General features: G+C 38.9%; 1 protein-coding gene across 1 annotated transcript; it reads right to left on the reverse strand.

Moving 5' to 3' along the window:
• Positions 1–4,894: 4,894 nt before the first annotated feature.
• On the reverse strand, positions 4,895–23,199 carry SUB1 (SUB1 regulator of transcription). Its single transcript, XM_036280561.1, has 5 exons — positions 23,141–23,199; positions 19,964–20,036; positions 17,431–17,553; positions 7,425–7,533; positions 4,895–5,868 (listed from the first exon to the last, which is right to left on the reverse strand). Exons 2-5 carry the CDS (start codon positions 20,033–20,035, stop codon positions 5,789–5,791), a joined length of 384 nt encoding a protein of 127 aa, XP_036136454.1. The 5' UTR covers position 20,036; positions 23,141–23,199; the 3' UTR covers positions 4,895–5,788.
• Positions 23,200–23,401: the final 202 nt, after the last annotated feature.

Consider the following 23,401-nt stretch of genomic DNA (forward strand, 5'->3'; position numbering starts at 1 on the left):
ACCCAAGCATGCAACCCTGTGCTGGGGACGCAGGTGTGGACAACTGCCCTTCCCACTGCTGCTAGAAGGTGGTGACATGGTTTTAAGAAATTCTGAACAAGAGTCATTGGGTCAGACCTAGCCCTAGCTTATGATGCCAGTGAAAATCAGGGTGTGTTACTTTGATAAGAGTGCATTGCTAAATCGATGAGCCAAGAGAGAACTGTGCCAGTGCTCAAGGCCTGGAACACAGTGAGGTAAACATGGTCTCAGGTTTTCAAGTTGGCCAGATGTGGATTTCTATTATTTCTGCTGTGTTGCTACAAGTAAGGCAACTACTCTCTGGAAACCTCAATTTCCAGCTATACAATGTGAACAGTAAGAAACCTTCTTATGGAACTTACAGCACAGTGCTTCTCTGCCTTTCTCAAGATAAAAAATTACAAAGGTGAGTCTAACCTAAATCCTTTTCAGTACTTAAAGGAGTTAGATACTTGCTTTTTTCCCCATGCAGACTGCTAGAGTTGAAAAGGTTGCCAAACCCAGACCTCAAAGCATTTTTAAATGTTTTAAAGTGATCCTGTACACCTTTGGAGGCGGTTTTCCAACGGCTTGCGGACAACACCGCTTTGAAGACCTTACAGTAAGTAATTAGCTTCCCTTCTTAAAAATTCAAGAACCAGTGTTACTGGACTTCAATGATTTGAAAATGTTCTGTTCTTTCTAAAGGCTGTGAAAAAAGGCAAAGATCAAAAAAAGAAGTGTTTATGAGTACTTGGATACCAAAAGCCATTTGTTCCTGAATAAAGACTTTTAAGGAAAACCATAGGCCTTGTGAAATTAATTATTTTTCAATCAATAATATAAAGGGTTAGTCTTCAAGTCCAAACACCAGGAGATACTTTTGATCCTGGATTGAGGCTAAAATCTACATAACTCTCAAAATCTTCATATTTCTGCTGGATGGCTTCTCACTACCCTTTCATCCTTTTGTATCACTGAAGTGTGAATGAAAATGTTCTCGCTCATTTTCCTCTTCCAAGGCCCACAGTGAAGAGAGGAAACAAAGCTCACACTTCAAAACACAAACGAGAGGCTCACGACTGGCTCTTGCACCAAGCACACACAGCTGCCCAAGTGCACAGCTGCCCAAGTGCACTGTCGGACAAGTCCATGGTCTAAACTCGAGGGGCTCAGCTGCAGGAGGGACAAGTAGTTGAGAAACAAAATGATCAGATTCTTGATGTTACAATGGAGTAAAACAGGTCTGTTTTTCTTTAAAATTATTAGAAGTCCTCATGGTTCAGGTGGCACACGTGACTGAAACCATAGCTGACCGTCCATTTAAATTTAAGCCAATGTGCACTGTCACTTAGATGTCACAGTGCTTGCCACACACCCATCCTTGGATCCAACATCCTCCGGTGGCTGCCATCCCATTTCTCTTCATCCCTCACCAGCAAGCTGCTGAGTCTCCTCTCCTCGCTCAGACTCCGCCTTCCCAGCCCTTGTCAACATCACCAGTGACCTACAAATGACCAAACTTCAGAAATGTCAAGGTTGTAAAAGTCAAGGAAAAACTGAAGAACTGTGTCAGACTTAAGATCTAAGTGAGTTGGAAGCTTTTGCTCTAGACATTACTGGAACTGGCAAAATGTAATGGGGTCTCTGAGGGAAGCGATGTACTGGAGTTCTCTGTACCACTTCCAACAACTACTTCTTTGGAAAATAAAGCCAGAGTGGGAGCTATCAGAAGACTCGGGCTTAATTACGAAACACTCCAAAGTGGGATTTCACATCACTTTCCAAGGCCCATGAGCTACTACAAATGCAATTTTAGTTAAGTTCTGACTTGGACAGTAGGAAAAGCACTTTGTATACAGTGTTTTTCTTACCAAGAAAGGTTACAGTAGGTGTATTATCCAACTGCTGAAATTCAGGATAAGTGAGTTATATTCTGGAAGAAAATGGAAGTAGTATAAATAATTTCCGGTCTAAAGTAAGTTATCCAGCAGAAAGATACACTATTTAAAACTCTCAAAAACCGAAGAGTGAACTGAGAAGAGAACTTAGTGTTTCACTTGAGTCAGAAACTGTAGGTCACTGTTAACCTAGGACTGAAAAGGTTGTAAAAAGCACGCCTCAGGTCTGAACTCTGTAACGGACTTCTATAAAGTGAGGTGGGAGTCCTCTGTAATAGTATCTTTTACTCAGATGGACAATGAGTCTGGGATGAACTGTTATACAGTAAATAATTCTATATAATTTTTTAAAAGTTTCACGCTTTTCAAACTCCTTTTCTCACCCCATTACACCTTTGAGCCCTAATATAAAATTGTGAAGTCAGTGATTCCAAGTACTGTTTTTTTCTTTTTCATGACTGAATTTCTGAGTCAATATGTTTTACGGATGACCAGGTGGAGCAAAATAAGAGTCGTAAGTAGTGTTCCATGGATCTTTCTATCCCAGTGTAAGTTTCCCTCAACAGAACTTTATGAGAGACCTCAATATATAACTTAAGCAAAAGCACTAATCAAGAAGGGAGAAACAGATACTTTATAAATGAAAATATAAGTTTGAAATACAAAGTCCATTATACAATTAAGTATACCAAGGCCTAGTCAGACTGCAAAACATTCACAGGGCAAAGAAAAAAAGGAGGCTGTGTACACTTTAGTATTTGCATTTTTCCATTTGGGCCAGGGAGAATGTTCAGTCCAGGGGTCCTCAGAAGACTTAGCGTGCTAAGGCGAATTCACATTCCAGAAGCACTCACACAGAAGGCACTCCATTTGTTAACAAAGCCCACTCAACAGATAGCTTAGCCATTCATGTCCAGGCGTGTGAGACTGGGGTGACACATAGGCACAGTTCTTATATTTTATTTCAACATTTAAAATATTCACAGATGGAGTAGTATATTCATTGACATCTCCATGGAAGATGTACCAAACAAAGCATACAAGTATTCCACAATTACAGAATTACATATTTGTGACTATGTAAAGGTTTACCCCTAGAATTTATCTGGAAAAACACCACTAAAAAACAACAAAAACACACACCAAAAAAACATTTTGAGTGTTTCACTGGATTAATTGCCATAAAAAGTGAATAGCAAAAACTATCAAGAGAAATAACTAAATATTAGCCAGCACTTTTTAAATATTTCAAACTCTTATATAGTACTCTTCTAACATACCCATGTCAGGAACATATAATTCTCAATTCTTTTTCTGTTCCTCTAAATAGCCATGGCCAAGATGTACATACATTTTATTTTCATGTATGTTTTCCAAAAATATTATGTGGAATAGGTTGATCATCACAAGATCTTGACTAGCTATGAGGTAGGAACAGTCTTCAAAAGAAGTTCTTAAGCATTTATGAAGCAGAACAAAAGAGAATAACCAAATTATATACAGTTTTTCTTTTTTAGTGGTTGTTCTTTTAACAAAATGCCAAGAGCACTGGAAACTGGTCAAATGCTGCTTGTACTTTAAAAGACAAAGAGTAAAACCCCATTAGAAAAGCCCTGCTGTTGAGTACATTCAAGGCTGGTGTTAATTAAGTGTATTTTGGCATTACATGGTAAAAACAGCTGCCCCAAAATGCCAAGCTTTCTTCCTGAAGAAATTTTACCAAGAAGATAGAGTTTAAACAGAAAACAAAAATACCCTTTCTTTCAGTACAAGTTAATTTGGCTCTTGTTTCACCCCAGTTCTTCTCATCCTTTCCTACACACAAAAGATGAACAATTTCTATAAACTACATATACAGTAACATTATTTAAATGAACTTAGCAGTCTACTTACCAAATCTGCCAGAGACACACTCTTTATATGAAGATTTAACAACATAAGCTAAACAGCTAGAAAATACCTAGGTAATAATAGATTTCAGCAACCTTCTCTTTATTAGCAGATTGGTTCAAAATGCATACACCCCTTAAATTCATATAAACCTAGGAAATGCAACCATTATCCCCTCTACACCAAAATCAACATCTGTGTTCTAACCACCCTTTCTGTATATATAAGGAATATTTTACAAATCTACCCAATTAATAGGACACATACATGTTTCCAAAAAAGGGGAAAGTTATCAATCAAGTATGGTTTGTTTAAAACACATTATCTGAACACTTTGGTACCTTTTATTTAATGAAAGCTAAAATACCAGACAAGAATTTCTTTATTTCCCCCATTTTGCATTCATTAGGGTTACTGCTCACAAATACTAAAAAAAAAAATCTAAAAATGTAAAAAATACACTTAAAACAGAATAGCTGCCAGATAAATTGAAACTGTATGTGGCCTGGCAGATGGTTTGAAATCAAGTCCTTAACAATTCTGTAAAATGTGCTAGGCGTAGTTAGCAATCAAACTGGTATACTAGTGCAACTCTCTGATGTGGCAGTAACCAATTATTTTATCTTAGCTATCAAAAATAATTTGTCAACACAAATTTTTTACATGTATTTAAACCTTTCTTTTTACTATTCTATCTAGAATTGTGTCCTATCAACATGATCAAAATAAAATTCAGTTTGAAGAGAATTCCTCCATCTTCACTGCCTTCTTTACCTTCAGTCAGTTCCCATATATTCTTCTAAGGCACACCATGCCCTATTTATTGCTGCCAAGCCCCTGAAACATGTGCCTCAATCTGTGTCTGCTTTGTCAAGTCAATGACAATCTTATCCGAGTGCCTGCTAAAAAAAACTTAGTATCATTTAAGTCCAGCAGATTAACTGCAAAAGAACCAATCCTACTGAAGCAAAGGCCAAAAAACACAAGTCTATGCTCTTTCCCATAAAAATCGACCACATTACCTATTATAACAGTAGAGCTCAGTGATATCTCTGGCTATATATAATGCATACTCAATATTATAAAATAACATATTAGGCCAATAAGCTTTCACAATTTTTATTAATTCCTAGTCTAATTTAACAATATCTGATTTTATAGACATCATCCTATGGTAAACATGTTTAATAAGTGAAAGCAAATCAGACACCTAAGTCATTATTGTCTGCAGACTAAGCAATAAGATAACTACTACACAGAACACTACAGGTAATGACATACACTTACTTGCTCAGAGTTTTCAAACAAGCCATGTTGTTTATCAAACTATATCTCCTAATATTGAATACAGTAGAATTAGTGATTGTAGTTCTCATATAATTTTAGTTATAAGTACCTTATTGAGATAACTAACATTTCAACAGTTTCACTGACTTTTCATATAAGTATAATTAAGAAAAAGAGCAAAAAGTGAAATGAAAACTGAACATGACAAGTTATTAAAGTAAAATGAAGTAAAGATAAAAAAGGGAAAGTGAAGTATCACTAGGTTAGAAAATCAAAGCCTAGACATTTGTTTAGAAGAAAGCAGATCAACTATGGATTTCACAGATCAAGTTTATAAATTCAATACAATATAAATCCTTTTGAATGTAAAAGCCAAGTTGAAATTAAAAGGTCTATAAACTGTTAACATTTGGCCTTAAACAGTCCCAATTACTCTGATCAAAGAAGGCCACAACAGTTAAGATTGTATTACTTGATTTTATTTTACACTAGGTGGTGGGCACAAAGCAATTCCCCTTAATAAACTTGACAATTAGCTTCACTCAGAACATTTTTAATAATGAACTTTAAAAAAAAAAAAAGTATTCTTACAAATTGTTCTGCAATCCAAATATACAATAGCTTGGAAAACAACGTTTAAAAAACAAAAGCCAATGTAAAAAGACAGATTAAAACAACTAGAACAGTACAAGTTTTATATGGCTCTGAATTTACAGTTTTCTTACTGCATCATCAATGTCAGAAATCTGTTCCTTCAGCTGGCTCCACTGCTCAGGATTTAAAGAAATACCTAAAACAAAGTTTTAAAAATCAAAAGTTGAAAATGTATTTAAGCTTTCTTGAAGATTTTCAAATTTTCAACTAAAATACTGTTTTGTCAAAATTGCCATTTTTGAATAGCACAATGGTATAATACTGAGAACAAAATCTCTTAATTTGTTAATTACAGATTCATCACGATTACCTGATATCAATCTCATATCTAGTTTTACTTCTAACAATGCATCCTGCATGATACATAAGCTGGTTGACTTTGTGCTATGTTCTTCCAGAAGTATTCATTTCACTCTGGAAAATCCCGGGGATATGATCCATACAGGACTTCTTGGAATGTACATTCTAGAGTCATGTTGTCAAGGTTTAAATCACAGCCTCACTATCACTAACTGCATGACCTTCAAACAATTACACTACCTCTGAGCCTCAGTTTCCCCACCATTAAAATGGTACTTAGCCCTGGCCTATGTGGCTCAGTAGGTTGGGTGTCTGTCATCCATGCACCAGGAGGCTGCCAGTTAGATTCCCGGTCAAGGGCACATGCCTGGGTTTCAGGCTCAATCCCTGGTAGGAGGTATGCAGGAGACAGCCAATTGATGCTCTCACACTGATGTCTCTCTCTCTCTCTCAAAAATCAATAAATTATTATTTAATAAATAAAATTGTACTTATTCTTCAAAGGGTTGTTGTGAATGATTAAATTAGCTGATCTCAATTAAAAGCTTGGTGGATCACCAGGTACAAGTAAACACTTAAAATGTTAGCTAATAACATGTCTGTCCTATTTAAGATGTAAAAGTATGAACAGAAAGAACTTTGTACTTTAAAATTCCAATAGTCTAATACCTGATCCATGCATACAGAAAAATAAACTAGAATTAAAGAAGTAATGTATTTCTCAGAAAACTGCTGAAAGGAAGGAGAAGAATGTATTGGGACAACACTTTGGAAGGGCTTTAAAGCTAATCTTAATTGTTTCAGTAAACACTTGCAGGAATAAGAAAAAATATCCGGCAGTGGTCACAAGAGAACAGCTGGAATGACCAATCCACAAAGTAGGCTCAACAAGAAAATATTAAAGGGTATAAAAACATAGAGATTATATTTAGTAAACCTAAAAACTACATAAGCAAACAAGTCATACCTTTCAAAACGATTTGCAGGAAGAATAGAAGAAAATAAGAAGGCAATTTTTTCATTAGCTAAGAATCAACCAACCTAAAGCAGCTAACTACCCACCCAGATATATATGAATTTATGCTGGCAACAAATGTTCTCTATTTGGTGAATTAATAAAGTAGGCTTCTATGATGCTGGATAAAGTACAAAAGGAAGACAAAAACCCACTTAAGGACCCCAACCTGAAGGAATCAATAGAAACATATTCTCAGGTGAGGATTAAAAATATAATAAGGGTCTTACCCAAAAAGACTATAAAAGATAGTGAATCAACCGAATGAGGACCTTCCCAGTGCAATGCCAACATTATTTCAATTTCAACCAAGGTCGGTCACTTAATTTTTAATTTAGTCCCAATATTAGAACCAAGTTCAGGAAATTAAATCTCACCTTTTCTTCCTGGTTTCATTTCACCTTCTGGATCCATCCAATATTCTCTAATATCGATTAGGACTTTTCCTTTAAAGTCCCGAACGCTGACGTACCTCATTTTCCCAATCTGCAAAAGAAACAAAGTGTAAAAAAGTATTCATTTCTATAGTCCATATTTATATTCACAACTTATTGCATACTCACTATACTTTTAAACACAAAAAAACTACTACTGTCAATATCAAAACTGCAACCAAAGGAAATGTCACTATTTAAAAGAAAATTTTCTAAAAAGATGGAACTAAACAAGCATATCCACATTTCCGATTATTTTACATTAAAAGAATCATTAGCAAAATAGTGCGACCACTATGGAAAACAGTATGGAGGTTCCTCAAAAATAGAACATCTGATCCAGCAATAATCCAGCAGCCCCACTTCTGCGTATGTAGCTACAAAAAATAAGAGCAAAATTTTCAAGAGATATTTGCACACCCATATTCATAGCAAAATTACTCACAATAACCAAGAGATGGAGCACCCAAATGTCCATCTTTTGATAAATGAATAAACAAAATGTGGTACATACAGACAATGGGATATTATTCAGCCTGTCACATGCTACAACATGGATGAGGCTGAGGCCATCATTCTAAGTGAAATAAGACAGTCACCAAAAGATCTAGATTGTATGATTCCACTTATAAGGTGCTTAGAGCAGTCAGATTCAGAGACAGAATACAGACTGGTGGTTACTAGGGGCTGGGGAAAAGGCGAAAAGGGGAGTTGTTATGTGTAACTGTGTAACAGCTTTGCAAGATGAAAAAGTTCTGGAGATCTGTTTCATAGTAATGTGAACATATGGCTAATAAAGATGGTAAATTTTATGTTGTGTCTTTTACCACAATAAAAATCATTAGAAAGGCCCGGCTTGTGTGACTCCGTGGTTGAGCATCGGACCCATACACCAGTTCGATTCCCAGTCAGGGCACATGCCCAGGTTGTGGGCCCACTCCCCAGTGGGGAGCATGCAGGAGGCAGCCAATCGATGTTCTCTCTCATCGATGTTTCTGTCTCTCCCTCTACCTTCCTCTAAAAATCAATAAAGAAAAAATATTTTTTTAAAAATCCTAAGAAAGCAAAATCTTTCAGTAAAAACTACAACCGTAGGAAACCATAGATTCAACCTAGCTACACTGCTTTAGCAACCATTCTGAATATAAGAATCCAGAGTCAATAATGAGAAAGCTCTTCCCTTTAGTCATTCATTTCAAATAACATCTTTAATACACTTTACTCGGTCTCAAATTGAGAACTTAAAACCATCCACAGAAAACTGCTTTTCAAAACCTTAAACTGCTCTTTAACACAAATGACAAATTCCACAGGAATGGAAACTCTTTACTCAACAAAGTACCTGTAAACGCTTTCAGGAAGTCTTATACTACTGTAATATATTGTCTAGCACTTAAACTACGAAATCACTTTCTCATCAAAACCTCTAATACTTCTCTTATTCATTCTAAACCTATTCTTCAATCTTACTGACTTAAAAGTAGCTATGTTTTTGCTTAAAACACATCATCATGTAAAAGTTCTGGGTTTGACTATGTTCCTTTCCCTACCAACCCGGGTCCTTTAATTATTAAACACTCTCTTTTACTGGGATACCAAGCATTGCTATACTTCGGTCATAGTTGTGCTGATGACACAAGTACACATTTATGACTTCCGTCTTGCCTCGATCCCCTTACACTGCTGTTTCTTGTCTCAATTTGGTCTAATTCATTTTCCTTTAGTTTTCCATTCTCAAATAAGTTTCTTGTCCTACTGGTGTGTCCTCTACTTACAGTGTGCCCCATGCTTTATGGAAAAAAATCAAGTCCATTAGGAATGAGTAACGGCCTTCAAATCTCTCTTCCTTGTATTTATCCACATCATCATCAATTCTGAACTTTACTTTTCATATCCCATTTCTTACACATGCATTCTTTCCCTTTCCAGGAGTTTCTTATCCACCATTTGCAAACATGCATCTATTCTTTCTATAAAGCATTTTCCCTAACCTGCATTTTAGAACTTTCTCCATGCTTCCTTCTTCCCTTTAGTGCTAAACTTGGAAAGGAGAGAACTGTCATTTCTACCAATTAAATTCCCACTGCCTACTCTAAAGTCAATAGCGATTGACTTATGGCTTATTTTTTACTCAGTTTTCTTCATATCCCCTAATGCCTATCATACCGAGTTCCCGGTAAACTGTTTTAATGGATGAGTTGAATAAGACCAAAATAACTATCACAGTAAAACTGTCAATAGTGACTTACAATATTGATTTCATATTTTAAAAAAATTTTAAGTATCTTAGGCAGCTACAGCACCGAACTAAACATTTTCATTTTGGGTTTTACAATAAGCCCAAGAGTTTGTTGGTAGATAAAATTAAAATATACTGAAAACCTACTGAAATAACTTTGATTAAATAAGTCAAGTAAGAGTCAGTGTGGGCTTTAAGCAAGTAGAAGAGACTTTAAGTGGTGGGATTTGACCTTGAAAAAAGACGCAGAAGAGAGAAAGCAGAAAGACAATACTGATATTCAAGGACAGAGTGAACTGATTTATTGAGCCATAATGAAGAGGACTTGAAAAACCAGGAAGAAAAATCTGAAGCCTATATGGGTTCTTAGACCAAGAACAACAACAAAAAAAAACAAGCAGAAAAATACTACTACTATTGTTTGTCTTCTCCAAGACTCATATTCCTGAGAAATATGAAACCTGAAAAAGGGTTAAAACTTTAAAACCTCCCTAGAAAAAGTAAACTGCCCTGGCCGGTTTGGCTCAGCGGTTAGAGCATCGGCCTGCGGTCCAGAGAGGCCCGGGTTCAGTTCCCGCTAAGGGCATGTACCTCGGTTGCGGTTTGTCCCCGGCCCTTGTTGGTCATGCGGGTGGCAGCCACTCGATGTGTCCCTTTCACGTCAATGTTTCTCTCTCTCTCACTCTTCCTCTCTCCCCCTCCCACTCTGTCTGAACAAAAAATGTCCTCGGGTGAGGATAAGAAAAAATAAAATAAAATAAACCTATTTTTTAAAGAGAGACAAGCAAGTTATAAGTGTATTCATGGCATTTTACCAGTCTTAAATTAAGATTACAATAAGCCACCACCACTACACATCCATTAACTGGATAAATTTTAAAAGACTGACAATACCCAGTGAGGATGTGGAGCAAGTGGAATCTCATACATTGCTAATGGGCGTGTAAAATGGTACAGCTAGTATGGAAAAGTTTGACAGTTTCTTATAAACTTAAACATATACTTAGCTTATGGTCCAGGAAATGCATCTGTTCTTTACCCAAAAGGGAAAAATATCCGCAAAAAGACTTGTACAAGAGTATTCTTAGCAGCTTAGTTCCTAATACCCCCACTCGAGAAAGAACCGAAATGTCCATCCAAAGTGTAAGGATAAACCAACTGTAGTATAATCATACAATGGAATACCACCCCACAATAAAAAGGAACAAACTACTGATACTAGAAAATATTATGCTGAGCAAAAGAGGTCAGACACAAAACAATAGACTGTATGATTCCATTTATATGAGGTTCTAGAACAGGCGAAATAACTCTCAGCCTCCCCTTAGAGTCAACCCCCTGCCCCAGAATCTTTGTGGGGGTGACTCTAAAGGAAGGCCAAGAGAGAACTTTCTGGGATGATGGAAATGGCCTGTCTACAAGAATGTGTATATTTATCACAGCTCATCACAAATTATACTTTGTGTGTGCATTTTATTTTATGTGTGTGTGTGGATCTACATATATATCTATATCTATATATCTACAGATATAGATATATATAAAATCTCAACATATTTTATTTAAAAAGAAAGGAACTTGCCCAACAGTCACCTCCTCTCCTTTGAGGAGAAATTTAAATAAAGCTAAGAAATTCTTCACACACACACACACACACACACACACACAAACAACAGAAAAATAATGTAGTAGTAGTGATCACTACAATAATGTAGTAAAGATCACTACAATCACAAGTAATAAGAGCAAATAAGCCCTGGCCAGTTTGGCTCAGCGGTTAAAGCGTCGGCCTGCGGTCCGGAGAGACCCGGGTTCGGTTCCCGCTAAGGGCACGTAATTTGGTTGCAGTTTGTCCCCGGCCCTGGTTGGTCGTGCGGGTGGCAGCCACTCGATGTGTTCCTTCACGTCGATGTTTCTCTCTCTCTCTCTCCCTTCCTCTCTCTCCCTCCCACTCTGTCTGTACAAAAAATGGAAAAATATCCTCGGGTGAGGATTAAAAAAAAAAAAAAAGAGCAAATAACAGAATCAAATGACAGAACTCATATAATTTTCATGCATATAATTTGAAGGTTAACAGGAAAAATTACCATGTACATCATAAAAAACAGTGATTCTTTAATTTTTTTATTCCTTATCCCCTTTGGGGATGTGACAATGGTATAAATAATTCCTTCAGATACAAAAAAAAAGTTCAACAAAAAAATAATTCCACAGACTCTCTAAAATATATTCATGAAACGCCCACCCCACACTACCCCCGCAGATTAAGAACACTTGACAGGCCCTGGCCAGTTTTGCACAGTGGTTAGAGCGTTGGCCTACGGTCCAGAGAGACCCGGGTTCAGTTCCCACTAAGGACATGTACCTCGGTTGCAGTTTGCCCCCAGCCCTGGTTGGTCGTGCGGGTGGCAGCCACTCGATGTGTCCCTTTCATGTCAATGTTTCTCTCTCTCCCCCTCTCACTCTATCTGAACAAAATATCGAAAAATGTCCTCGGGTGAGGATAAAAAGAAAAGAACAATTGACAGGATAGTGGCATAATTTAGAAGTATCAGGTTTATCCTTAAATCATCAAATCAACTAAGGTATTACTAACCCTCATGCCTACCTTTGAGGAAAAATTTGGATCACAGTCCCCTGTCTCAACCATTCTGACCCTTAAGATCCTAACTAATTACAAGATAGTTCCCCAGACCATCTTCAGTATCAACTGTAAGTCCTATCTCAGGCAGGTTATATCCCTAGGGAACCAAGTTCTTAAAATTCAGAGCTGAAGGAACCAGACAAAGACAAGCATCTAGTAGTATTTCCTCTCTAGCCCAAATTCTGCCCAAATCATTATAGAATTTAAAAGATTAGTGCAGTGACTGTATGCGTAACCAATGGACATAGACAACAATGCTGGGGATGGGGGGAAGGGTTGGGAGGAGGGGGTCAATGGGAGAAAACAAACATCTGTAACAAAAACAAATTAATAAAAATAAATTTTTTTTTATCCTCACCCAAGGGCATTTTTTCCATTTTTTGTTCAGATAGAGTGGGAGGGAGAGCGAGGAAGAGAGAGAGAGAAACATCGATGTGAAAGGGACACATAGAGTGGTTGCCACCCACACAACCCAACCAGGGCTGGGGACAAACTGCAACCGAGGTACGTTGTGCCCTTAGCGGGAACCGAACCTGGGTCTCTCTGGACCACAGGCCGATGCTCTAACCACTGAGCCAAACTGGCCAGGGCAATAAAAATATTTTTTTTTAAAAAAGATTACTGTAGTGCAGTGACCTTCCTTGGGTACAAGTCTCTTCAAATATTACATTAAGAATTGCTTATGTATGATGTACATTGCTTTACCAGAAAATAAGTTTATTTCATCTAGTTCTATTCTCAAGATGGATATTCAAGTTAAATAAAAAACAAAAACAAAAAAAACACTTGTCATACTGTTACTAACCAATACCCAAATAATTTTAATTCAGATTTTAGATCTATTTGTTTCTGGCAAAGTATATCTGATAAGCTGGGTCCAGACATTCTAGCAATGTCTGAAATTCCACTCTTTGGGGGCTGTCTTCAATGTACTTCTTTGGTAAATATAAAATATATTGCCCTATTTAAAAAAAAAAAAAAAGCTACTTTATAAAACATGGAGAGTAATGAATTTTCCTTCCAAAAACCCCATCCTTTATCTGTCTTTCTAACAAAATTATCAAACCATTACTACTAACAAAGATATTTTATAGCATATAATTAATGTATTCCAATGTACTCTTAAGCCAATTAAAATTCAGTATTACCACCAAAATACTTTTCTGTGGCCAAAATACCATTTCAAGGAAAAAGCTATAAATGGCAACGAAATTAAAATTTCTCTCTGAGGGCCTACGCTAGTAGGTCTGTGAAAAGTAACTTTAAAAATAAGGCCTATGCTCCTCCGAGAGGCATTTTCAAAAAGGTGAGGAGTCTAATAGCTTTAACAGGCATGGAAGATTTCCAAATTGAATTGAACCCATTTTTGGTGAGATAACCACCTCCTAAAAATAGATCTGGTTTTCCCAAATCTGCTCTATTAAAATAAAAACTCTAAATGTGGGTTCTGGTTTCTTTACATATAAAATTAGGGGTTCAATGGCAAAATAAAATCCATTAATAGGCCATAGATACTCTATTACCATACAGGTAAAGGTAGGCATATGGTGAACAGAATTAATCAGAGAAAAGCCCAGCTAGTTACCCAAATACCTGAAAGTTTTTACCTGTACTGCAAACATTAAGGTAAAATAGTTAATCCTTCATTCTACAGAGGAGGAAAGTCTATGAAAGGAAATACTTTCCAGATTGTACATTTCATTCTGACCCTTAAGATAGCTTCCCACCGCACTTAGAATAAAACTCAAACTCGTAACAATGGCCTTCCAACAGGAAAGCCCTGCAAAATCTGGCCCTTCGCCTTCCTTACCGACTAGATCTCCTGTCTACATCTCAACCACACTTTCAAGGCTCCAGCCACAAGAGCTTTATAAGTCCTACACAATCCAAGTTCTTTTCCATTTCAAGGTACTTGCACAATTTCCTCTATTTTGAAAATTATTCCCTTTCCCATACACTTCACATGACTAACTCTTCCTTTGTCTTAAGTGTCAGATGACACTTCCTCAGAAGACACCCAGAGTACCTTCTCATAATAGTCCGCTCTTTTACTTCTCAGCCCACAATTCTAAGTATATGTATGTTTATCTATATAATTTTTATCACCATAAATCCAATGCAAACAAAGACCACATCTATTTGGTTCATCAGTGCATGTCCTGAACGTTAGCAAGGTCTGAATGAAATACAGTAAGTATTCAACTTTTTTTTTTTTTTTTTATCCTCACCCGAGGACGTTTTTCCATTTTATGTACAGATAGAGTGGGAGGGAGAGATAGGAAGAGAGAGAGAGAGAGAGAGAGAGGGAAACATTGATGTGAAAGGGACACATCGAGTGGCTGCCACCCGCACGACCAACCAGGGCCGGGGACAAACTGCAACCAAGGTACATGCCCTTAGCGGGAACCGAACCCGGGTCTCTCCGGACCGCAGGCGGACGCTCTAACCGCTGAGCCAAACAGGCCAGGGCAAGCATTCAACTTTTTATCCACTTACAGAAATGAGGTCCTTTCGTAATTCTTACATACAAATAGCAACTAATATGCTCTATCAAATTCACCTAGTCTGCTCCTACTTCCTCTAACGTATCCAGAAGTCAGAAAACTAAACCCATAACTAAATAATTCATCTACATTTTGTCTATTTTCTTTTTTTTATGTATCTTCAAATAAAAATTGTACATATTTGAAGTACAAAACAGGATTTGATATACATATCCATAGTGAAATAATTACACAGTGAAATGAATACAGTCAAATAATTAACATATCACCTCCTCGCAGTGTTATCAATTTTGGTGTGTGATCAGTACACCTGAAATCTTAGCATATTTCCAGTATTCAATACAGTGTTATTAAGTATAGTCATCATGTGTCTTTATTCTTTATCTAGACATATAACAAGGCAAAAGCAAGCAAAAATAGCGAACTCCTATTTCCATTCCCACCTTAATCCTGGCACTCTTTCAAGACTCATTAAGCCCTGGCTGGTTTGGCTCAGCGGTTAGAGCATCGGCCTGCGGTCTGGAGAGACCCGGGTTCGGTTCCCGCTAGGGGCACGTACCTCAGTTGCAGTTTGTCCCCAGCCCTGGTTGGGTCGTGTGGGTGGCGACCACTCCATGTGTCCCTTTCACGTCAATGTTTCTCTCTCTCTCTCTCTCTCTCTCTCTCTCCCACTCTATCTGAACAAAATATCGAAAAATGTCCTCGGGTGAGGATAAAAAAAAACCTTTCATTAAGTATGTATGTATGTTTATATATAGACAGACAGACAGATATGCATTGTGTGTGTGTGTGTGTGTGTGTGTGTGTGCGCGCGCACGTGTGCGCGCGCATGCACTAACCTTTCTCGTCAAATGTTTGTACTCTTGCCCTGGTCAGTTTGGCTCAGCGGTTACAGCGTAGGCCCGTGGACCTAATAGTCATGGGTTCAATTCCCAGTTAAGGGCACGTACCTCGGTTGTGGGTTCGATCCCTGGCCCCAGTCAGAGTAATATGGGGGACAACCAATCGATGTATCTCTCTCACGTTCTCTCCCTCTCCTCTCCCCCCGCCCCTCCTTCCCAATCTGAAAAACATTAATGGAAACAGATTTTTTTTTAAACGTTTGTACTCTCATTCTGTCCAACAAATATACTTAGGCCTCCTTCTTAAAACACTTATCCTACTCCTGCTCCTATTACTGTCCTCTTCCATTTTCCTTCACCTTTTCTGGCCTACTACACCCCTTTTCTTTCCTTCCTAAAACATCAACCACCAAAACACGTCCTTAGTCACCTCCTCTTCTCCCTCTGATTTATGCTCACTTCAGTCACCATGCTGATGACTCCATGTGAACATTTCCTAGCCAAGCCCTCCAGGTACCACAGGAGACACTCTTCTTATTTTATCCCATTTACAGTCAGGTCCGAGACGCCAAACTTAACCACCTTTGCCATTAAAACTAATTCTTTTTCCTCATTTCTACTCATTAAACCTGCATTTCTATGGTCTCTCAAATATAAAACCAGTTTTCATTATTTCATTCCTCTAATCCATCTTTCCTCATCAGTAATTTATAAGCATCACTATTTCTTCTTCGGAAAAATGATCTAATCTCCTATCACCTCACATACAGATTAAGGCCTACAATTACCCAAGAGATCTCACCTGCATTCATTTATCCCTGTTGCTTCTCCCCACAAATCCTTCCTGTACAATAATGTCAATAACAAGTCTCCCTAAAACAAGGTAAGGCACCAAAGAAGGTCCACTATTCCTCTCCAAATGATCTCATCAAATCCCTCTAATGAACTTCCCTTCCCCACTATATATAAACAGAGAGCCTACTTTAGCAAACCCACTCACCGTTTCTGTTATCAAGCTAAAACTAGGCAGATCATATTGCTGCTTCCTCTTTTTTTTTTTTTTTTTTATCCTCACCCGAGGATATTTTTCCATTTTTTGTACAGATAGAGTGGGAGGGAGAGAGAGAGAGAGAAACAACGACGTGAAGGGACACATCGAGTGGCTGCCACCCGCACAACCAACCAGGGCCGGGGACAAACTGCAACCGAAGTACGTGCCCTTAGCGGGAACCAAACCCGAGTCTCTCCGGACCGCAGGCCGACGCTCTAACCGCTGAGCCAAACTGGCCAGGGTGCTGCTTCCTCTTCAATAACATCTTATCCATATTTCACAGCCCAATACTAGACCTGCCTCCTCCAAACTACTTTCTAATGCTCATTTCTCAATCTCTTCTTTAGGACTTCTAGTTTTTAAATTCACATTATTTTAAATATAGCAAAACTACAGATTTCTAGATTTTAACATCACATAGGGAGCATTTGAGATCTTGCTCCTGGGTATGTTGTCAATTTGGCTCAAATTAAACTCGTTATAAAAAAATCCAGCATCATATATTTCCGTACCTACTAACTTGTTGTTATATTTCAATGAATATCCTTAGTCGAGAGGACTCTAATATATATAAAAGATTAAACATTATTAGATTAAGGCACTTGTATCAGTCTTCAGATCAAGCCAGATAAAAAAATCCTCTGGATCTAAGAAAATAACCAACTTTACCTGAAACATATTATCATCTCTGCTGCTGCTGCTCTGCTTGGAAGATGACAGGGCTCTTGAAGTTTCACCAGTCTTTTGCTTCTTTACAGCTTTTTCTGAAGTAACTTGCTTTTTCCTCTTTAACTTGAAACAAAAACATATATGTGGTTAAAACTGACACACTTAAGAATAAAACATGTCTCAGGTTTATGAACAAAAAAAGGGGATATGTACAAGTTCAGTGACCAAAAGCAACCTCACAGGGTAATGTGATCATAAATTCCTAACTGAGCAGGTCATGGTAGGTAGTCACAGCCCAGGCATATAAGGCTTTAGTGTAAGGTTTATCTTTGCATTAAGCCCTGTACATTGTTTCTGTGCATCTAGGTTAACACACCTTTGAAATGCCCTGACAAGCTTAATCATCCTCAAGAGAACACATGGTCTCACTGACTATCCTGTAATCCAATCGCTGCCTTATTTTCCATGTAATCTTCCTTGTTTCCTTTGGAATTTCAAATGTAAAAAAAAAAAAAAAAAAAAAACCTGCAAAACTCCTCCAGGCATTTGAGATCTTGCTTCCCGACAATGTTATCAGTTTGGCTCAAATAAACTCTTATAAAAATTCTCTACAAGTTTGGACATTTCTTACATAGACAGGTTCAAAAGATTCCAAAACTTTTTAAGACTTAAAGGATCAAAAAACTACATTTATTCATTAAGTAAAAAATCAGAAATATAAATTAGCCAAGTTTCACCTGATGAAACTTTGAAACTAACCTAGCACTGGTATGTAATAGTGTTTTCAAACTGTTCCCAGAAGCCCAAAAAAAGCATTAGAGTGGTATTAACCAAAGAAAGTTATTTTGTATACCATGATCCCACATAAGCTTTCTTTGGGAACAACAACAAAAGATGAGGGACTGCTGCTTTTGAATAAACTTTTGGAAACCACAAGTCTACTAAAGTTACAAAGGGGGAAATGCTAATTAGGATGAATACAACCAATTTATTCCATTTCTAGGATATAATTATCTATTTATGTTCTGCTTATTACAAAAGAGACTTAAACTGGCTTAGGGAATTCATGAGTAGGCAAAGCTAAGAAACCTATTTTATACTGAACACTACAAGACAATAACTCAAGAACTTCCTCTTCACAAAAAAAATAAATAACTGAAGATAGACAGCAATGTTTTATTGCAAAAGCTTTTTATATAGCTTTGTTCTCAAAATGAGCAAACAGCCCATGACAACCAGTAGAGTTCCCAACTCAAACAGTAGAGGGCAGTCATGTTCCTTAGTGGAAAGCCTAAGCTAGTACAGTTTAATGTTTTACTAAATTAAACAAAGCTAGATAAAATATAATTGTATATAAACAAAAAATGGATGTATTTAATGTAAGTTTTACAGGATTAATAGTACTATTTGAGACAAACAGCAAAAATTAACTCAGCTCAATAAGCAAAAGCAGTTATTTACATCAGGGTCTGTCTAGATATTTCCTGTGGCCTGGTACAGGCCTAGCAAAGAAAAACTCAATAAAAATGTGTTACATGAACTTATTCAAATGCTACACTAGGTGCAATTAAAAAATTAAGAGAGATTTTCTCCTACAGTGTATGTATTTTCTTTGAAGCCTGTTTCAATCTTCCAAATGATATTATGTTCTCTATTTCTCCATAAAAGTCCATCTTCAAGATTCTCCCTCAATCTCTCCCTTTTAATGAACACTGTTAACTAAGTAAGCTCAGAGATACAACTATGTAAGCATCTAAGAAATAAAGGACAGGTCTGCGTGGAAAGAAGCCCTGACTACAGTGTGAGGCGCTGAGTCAAGGGGAATTATACACCACTTACAGTGCAGTTGTCATCTAATGCAGAAAAAGCCTATTCTGTCTAAATGAGTAATTTCAAATCAGCTTTGCTGGGTGTTGATTTAAGTAAAAGGAGGGAACCAGAGTAAATAATATTCTAACTTAAAATGTACCAAGCCTACACTTTGAGTAATACTTGTGAGCCGGATAAACACCAGTGACTGAGAAGGCTGTCAAAATTGATAAATCATTCAAGGAGTTCAGATCATTTGGATCAACTACTTCATACAACAGTTATAAAGCAGATTTCTAAGTAATTAGTGACTACGGCCTAATTCTAACATTATTCCTCTAGGGTCTATAGCAGTGGTTCTGTAGCTTTAGGGTTCCTCAGCAGAAGTTAGCCTGAAGGCTGGCTGGCATCTGATTCGGGGGCTAGGTGTGCATGAAGCAGCACTCTAGGCATTTCAGAGAAATGAAGTGGTCCAGGAGCCATCCACACTTTCAGAAACACCCATCCAGGCTTCTCATTTTAAGATCCTGACATGCCTTGCTGTCCCCTTTAGAACTGCATACAGGCAACATTGCTGAATTAAGTATCACAGAAATGACCTGGTGCAGTAATAGGGCAATATTGTTGAATTAATAAGTATCACAGAAATGACCTGGTGCAGTAATAGGGCAATATTGTTGAATTAATAAGTATCACAGAAATGACCTGGTGCAGTGATAGTCACCTTTTTGTCAACTTCACTGTCAGAATCACTGCCAGAAGAGCTTGAAGAAACAAGTTCCTTTGATTTAGGCATTCTGAAAGAAAAATATATTAGGTAAATAATTTACAAATTGCTCTATTACATTCAATTTAACTCTCCCCCAATCAAAAATTTTGGAAGTTCCATGGTTCATTCTACCATTCTGTGGTACTGATGTTGTTATACTGAGCACCATACTAGAAGTTATACTCTAATCTATGCTCTTCCAAGTTGAAAATAACATGCATAATAAACTGTTCTGAACCAAGCAAGGAGCAAGTGTCATACATCTATACTCTTACACCCCTTTCTCAAAGCCAGTGGGTCTTTCTTTTTTTTTTTTTTTATCATCACCCAAGGACATTTTTGCATTTATCTTCAGATAAGAGCAGGAGGGAGAGAGGGAGCAAGAGAGAAACACTGGTGTGAGAGAGACACATCGACTGGCTGCCACCCACATGACCCCAACTGAAGCCAAGGACAAGCTGCAAATGAAGTATGTGCCCTTTTCAGGAACTGAACCCGGGACTCTCTGGTATGTGGGCCGACACTCTAGCCACTGAGCAGAACCGGCCAGGGCCCACTGGATCTTTTCATACTTCATTTTAGTGGGGTTAGATGTTTTATGAGGATACACAAGCAGCAGCTGACAGCAATCACTGTCAAAGCCAGGGAGAAATATGAATAATTCCTCAGTACTGCTTTACACTTCTCACTGATGAAACCTAACAAAAAAGTATTCATTGGAGGAAATAACCACAACAGTCACAAAACACAGGAATAGTTGCACTATACAGATGTTGATATATAATTAATTTGCCATCATAATACTATTTTTCATATTTCGTATATGTTCTTGTTTTTTAATGTTTTTTTCTTTATTGACTTTAGATAGAGAGGGAGAGAAAAATAGAAATATCGATGAGAGAGAACATTGATTGGCTGTCTCCTGTCCTGCATGTCTCCCACTGGGAATCGGGCACACAATCTGGGCATGTGCCCTGACCAGGAATCAAATCAGTTACCTCTTTGTGCATGGGTCAATGTTCAACCACTGAGCCACACCGGCTAGGCTGTATATGTTCTTAAATTTCTTTGGCTTTTGACCATGCCACCAAATAACCAATACTAATTCAGAGTTCACAAACTTATGTGTAATTCATAATTCGTTACATTTTTTACACTACTTTTCTACTCTGGAACATACCAAAATTTGAAGAATCTGTTTGTGTAAGAGGAAAAACCTTTCCTCAGACTCCTACTAAGATCCCAGTTCCTCAGCTCCCCCAGATGGAGGTACATAGCCCAGTGCCTTCCTTACAAGTAAATGTTTACTGAGTGTCTGAGTGCAGCAAGACAGGGAGCCTTGTGCATCTATTTTTGCAGAGATTTTGTTTCTAAAGCCTAAATCCCTAATTTCAGAGAATTCCAAGGCACCCTGTACCTATTTTCAAAGCACTTACAGTATCAGGTGGTAAAACACTTATCAAAGTATCCTTCGCTCTCTCCACCTCCCTCTCTGAAGAGACTGTTACAATTTTTGTGTGCCCTAAAGGGCTCAATATACACAACACAGTCTGTAAATGTTTGAATAAAGAAGAAAAACAGACTTCATTTTCTCCTTTAAAAAGTTATAAATAATCTAGCACTCTAGACTGAACATGTATTAGCAGTGACATCTGCTGTGTTCCACAATTGGAGGTCAAGGTAAAAGAAGTGGGCCATCCCAATCCTAGCCACTAAATTTGAAAAGCTCAAACCATACCCAACCCAACCACATTGATTTTAGCTGGTAATTTCTTCATAAGAGTAAATTCGGAGGGGAGCAGCAACGCTCATAAATACGTTTTATACATTATTCCTGTTACTGTTCCTTTTTACAACCTTAATTCCAAATCAATTGTTTTGTATGCCAGTTGCTAAAAATGCCACACAAAAAAAAAACTTTTTTTAAAGCTAATTAAATTAAACTATTTTTCACTTTGAACCGGTCTAGCATAACTACACCATCTGTTAAAAACTGCCTGGGGGCCTAGGATCATTTCAAAGAAAAACACCCTGCTTTTTAACCCAAATAAGTCCATTAACAAGAAAACAAGGTAATGGTAATGGTAACTAAAGCCTGCCTCTTAAAACTTATGACAAAATAAGTATTTATATTTACTTACTGAGCCTTTACTGTTCCAAAAAAAAGGGGCAGGCTCGTAATTCAGGCAAATGATACTAAAATCACTAGTATAGAATATAAACAAAACGCAACTTAAAAAAAAAACGAAATCTTTGGTCTTGGTTGGCGTGGAGAAAGATTAAAATAGACGAGGTGAAAATAAACCAGAACTAAATGGCACATGAATTCGGTATAACCCAAGGATGATAAGCACACCCAGTCCCGGGAAGGGGGTCGCGCGGCTCCAGGAAGCCCCCTGGAACCCGGGGCTGGAAACGGCTGGGGCTTGGTGGGGGGGCGGACAGGCCGGTCGGAGGGGGCGTGGGAGGTGGGAGGTGGCGAAGTGCGGAGGAGACCGTGCGGGAAGAGGAGGGACTTGCACCAAGCGCCATTTTCTTCTCTCGAGGCATTCGCTGCCCCCAGCAAACCAGCCGGCCTCCACCCTCAGCCCCTCCGCCACCTCCCCAGCCCTCGTCGGCCACCCACCCCAGCCCTCCTCCTACGGGACCCACTCCCTCCCCCAGAGCGCCCCCGACCCCAGAGGCAGGGGCGGGGCCCCGGGGAGGCCTTGGGAAGGAGCAGGCCCAGCACGGCACCCCCCCCAGGACCGAGCTGGACCCGAGCCGCCGCAGCATTGTCCTGGGGGCGCCCCGGCCCCCTCCCCGAGGCTCCTCGAGCCCGGCCGCGCCCCGAAGCCCCGGGCCATCGCGCCCGCCCCCCCAGGACCGTTCCTGGGGGTCAGCTTCCGGCACGGAGGGGACTGCAGCACAAGGGGCGCAAGGTCGGAGACGCGGGGGGGGGTCGGAGACGGGGGAGGGGGTCCATGGAAGCTGAGGCTGGGAAAGGGCAGGTCAGGCAGCGCCGCCATTTCCCGAGGCCGCCACCGACGAGAAGAGTGGAGGGCCCCGGACGGCTCGTGGCCCAGTTCGGAGGGTGAGGGGGTCCGCAGGGTAGGGGGGTTCGAGGGGCGGGACGGAGTCCCGCGTACTCACGCTCCGCTCCTGCTCTCGAACAGCCCTGTGCTCGCTAGCTCGCTACTGACAGAGAACCGGACGTGACGGAAGCCAAAAGACCCCGGCCCCGCCCCTTCGGGATACGTAACGGGGCGTGGCCTCGCCTCAGAGACCCTTTCCAGGGCTTTAAAGGAACCGCCTCTCGTCTTGAACAGACACCATGAAAGCAAGGTGCAGTGAAGACTGGCACTGATCTGTGAGTGCATGAGGGAGCGAATAAAACGTGAAAGACAAGTACCA

The sequence above is a fragment of the Molossus molossus genome, unplaced genomic scaffold (assembly GCF_014108415.1).
Source record: "Molossus molossus isolate mMolMol1 unplaced genomic scaffold, mMolMol1.p scaffold_m16_p_3, whole genome shotgun sequence".
Taxonomy (NCBI): domain Eukaryota; kingdom Metazoa; phylum Chordata; class Mammalia; order Chiroptera; family Molossidae; genus Molossus; species Molossus molossus.

Coding starts and splice junctions, on each gene's coding strand:
- SUB1 (XM_036280561.1), bottom strand. CDS start 20,035: ATGCCTAAATCAAAGGAACTTGTTTCTTCAAGCTCTTCTGGCAGTGAT. Junction 17,554..19,963: donor ACAGTGAAGTTGACAAAAAG/GTGACTATCACT, acceptor TTTTGTTTCAAG/TTAAAGAGGAAAAAGCAAGT. Junction 5,869..7,424: donor AATGAAACCAGGAAGAAAAG/GTGAGATTTAAT, acceptor ACTTTGTTTTAG/GTATTTCTTTAAATCCTGAG.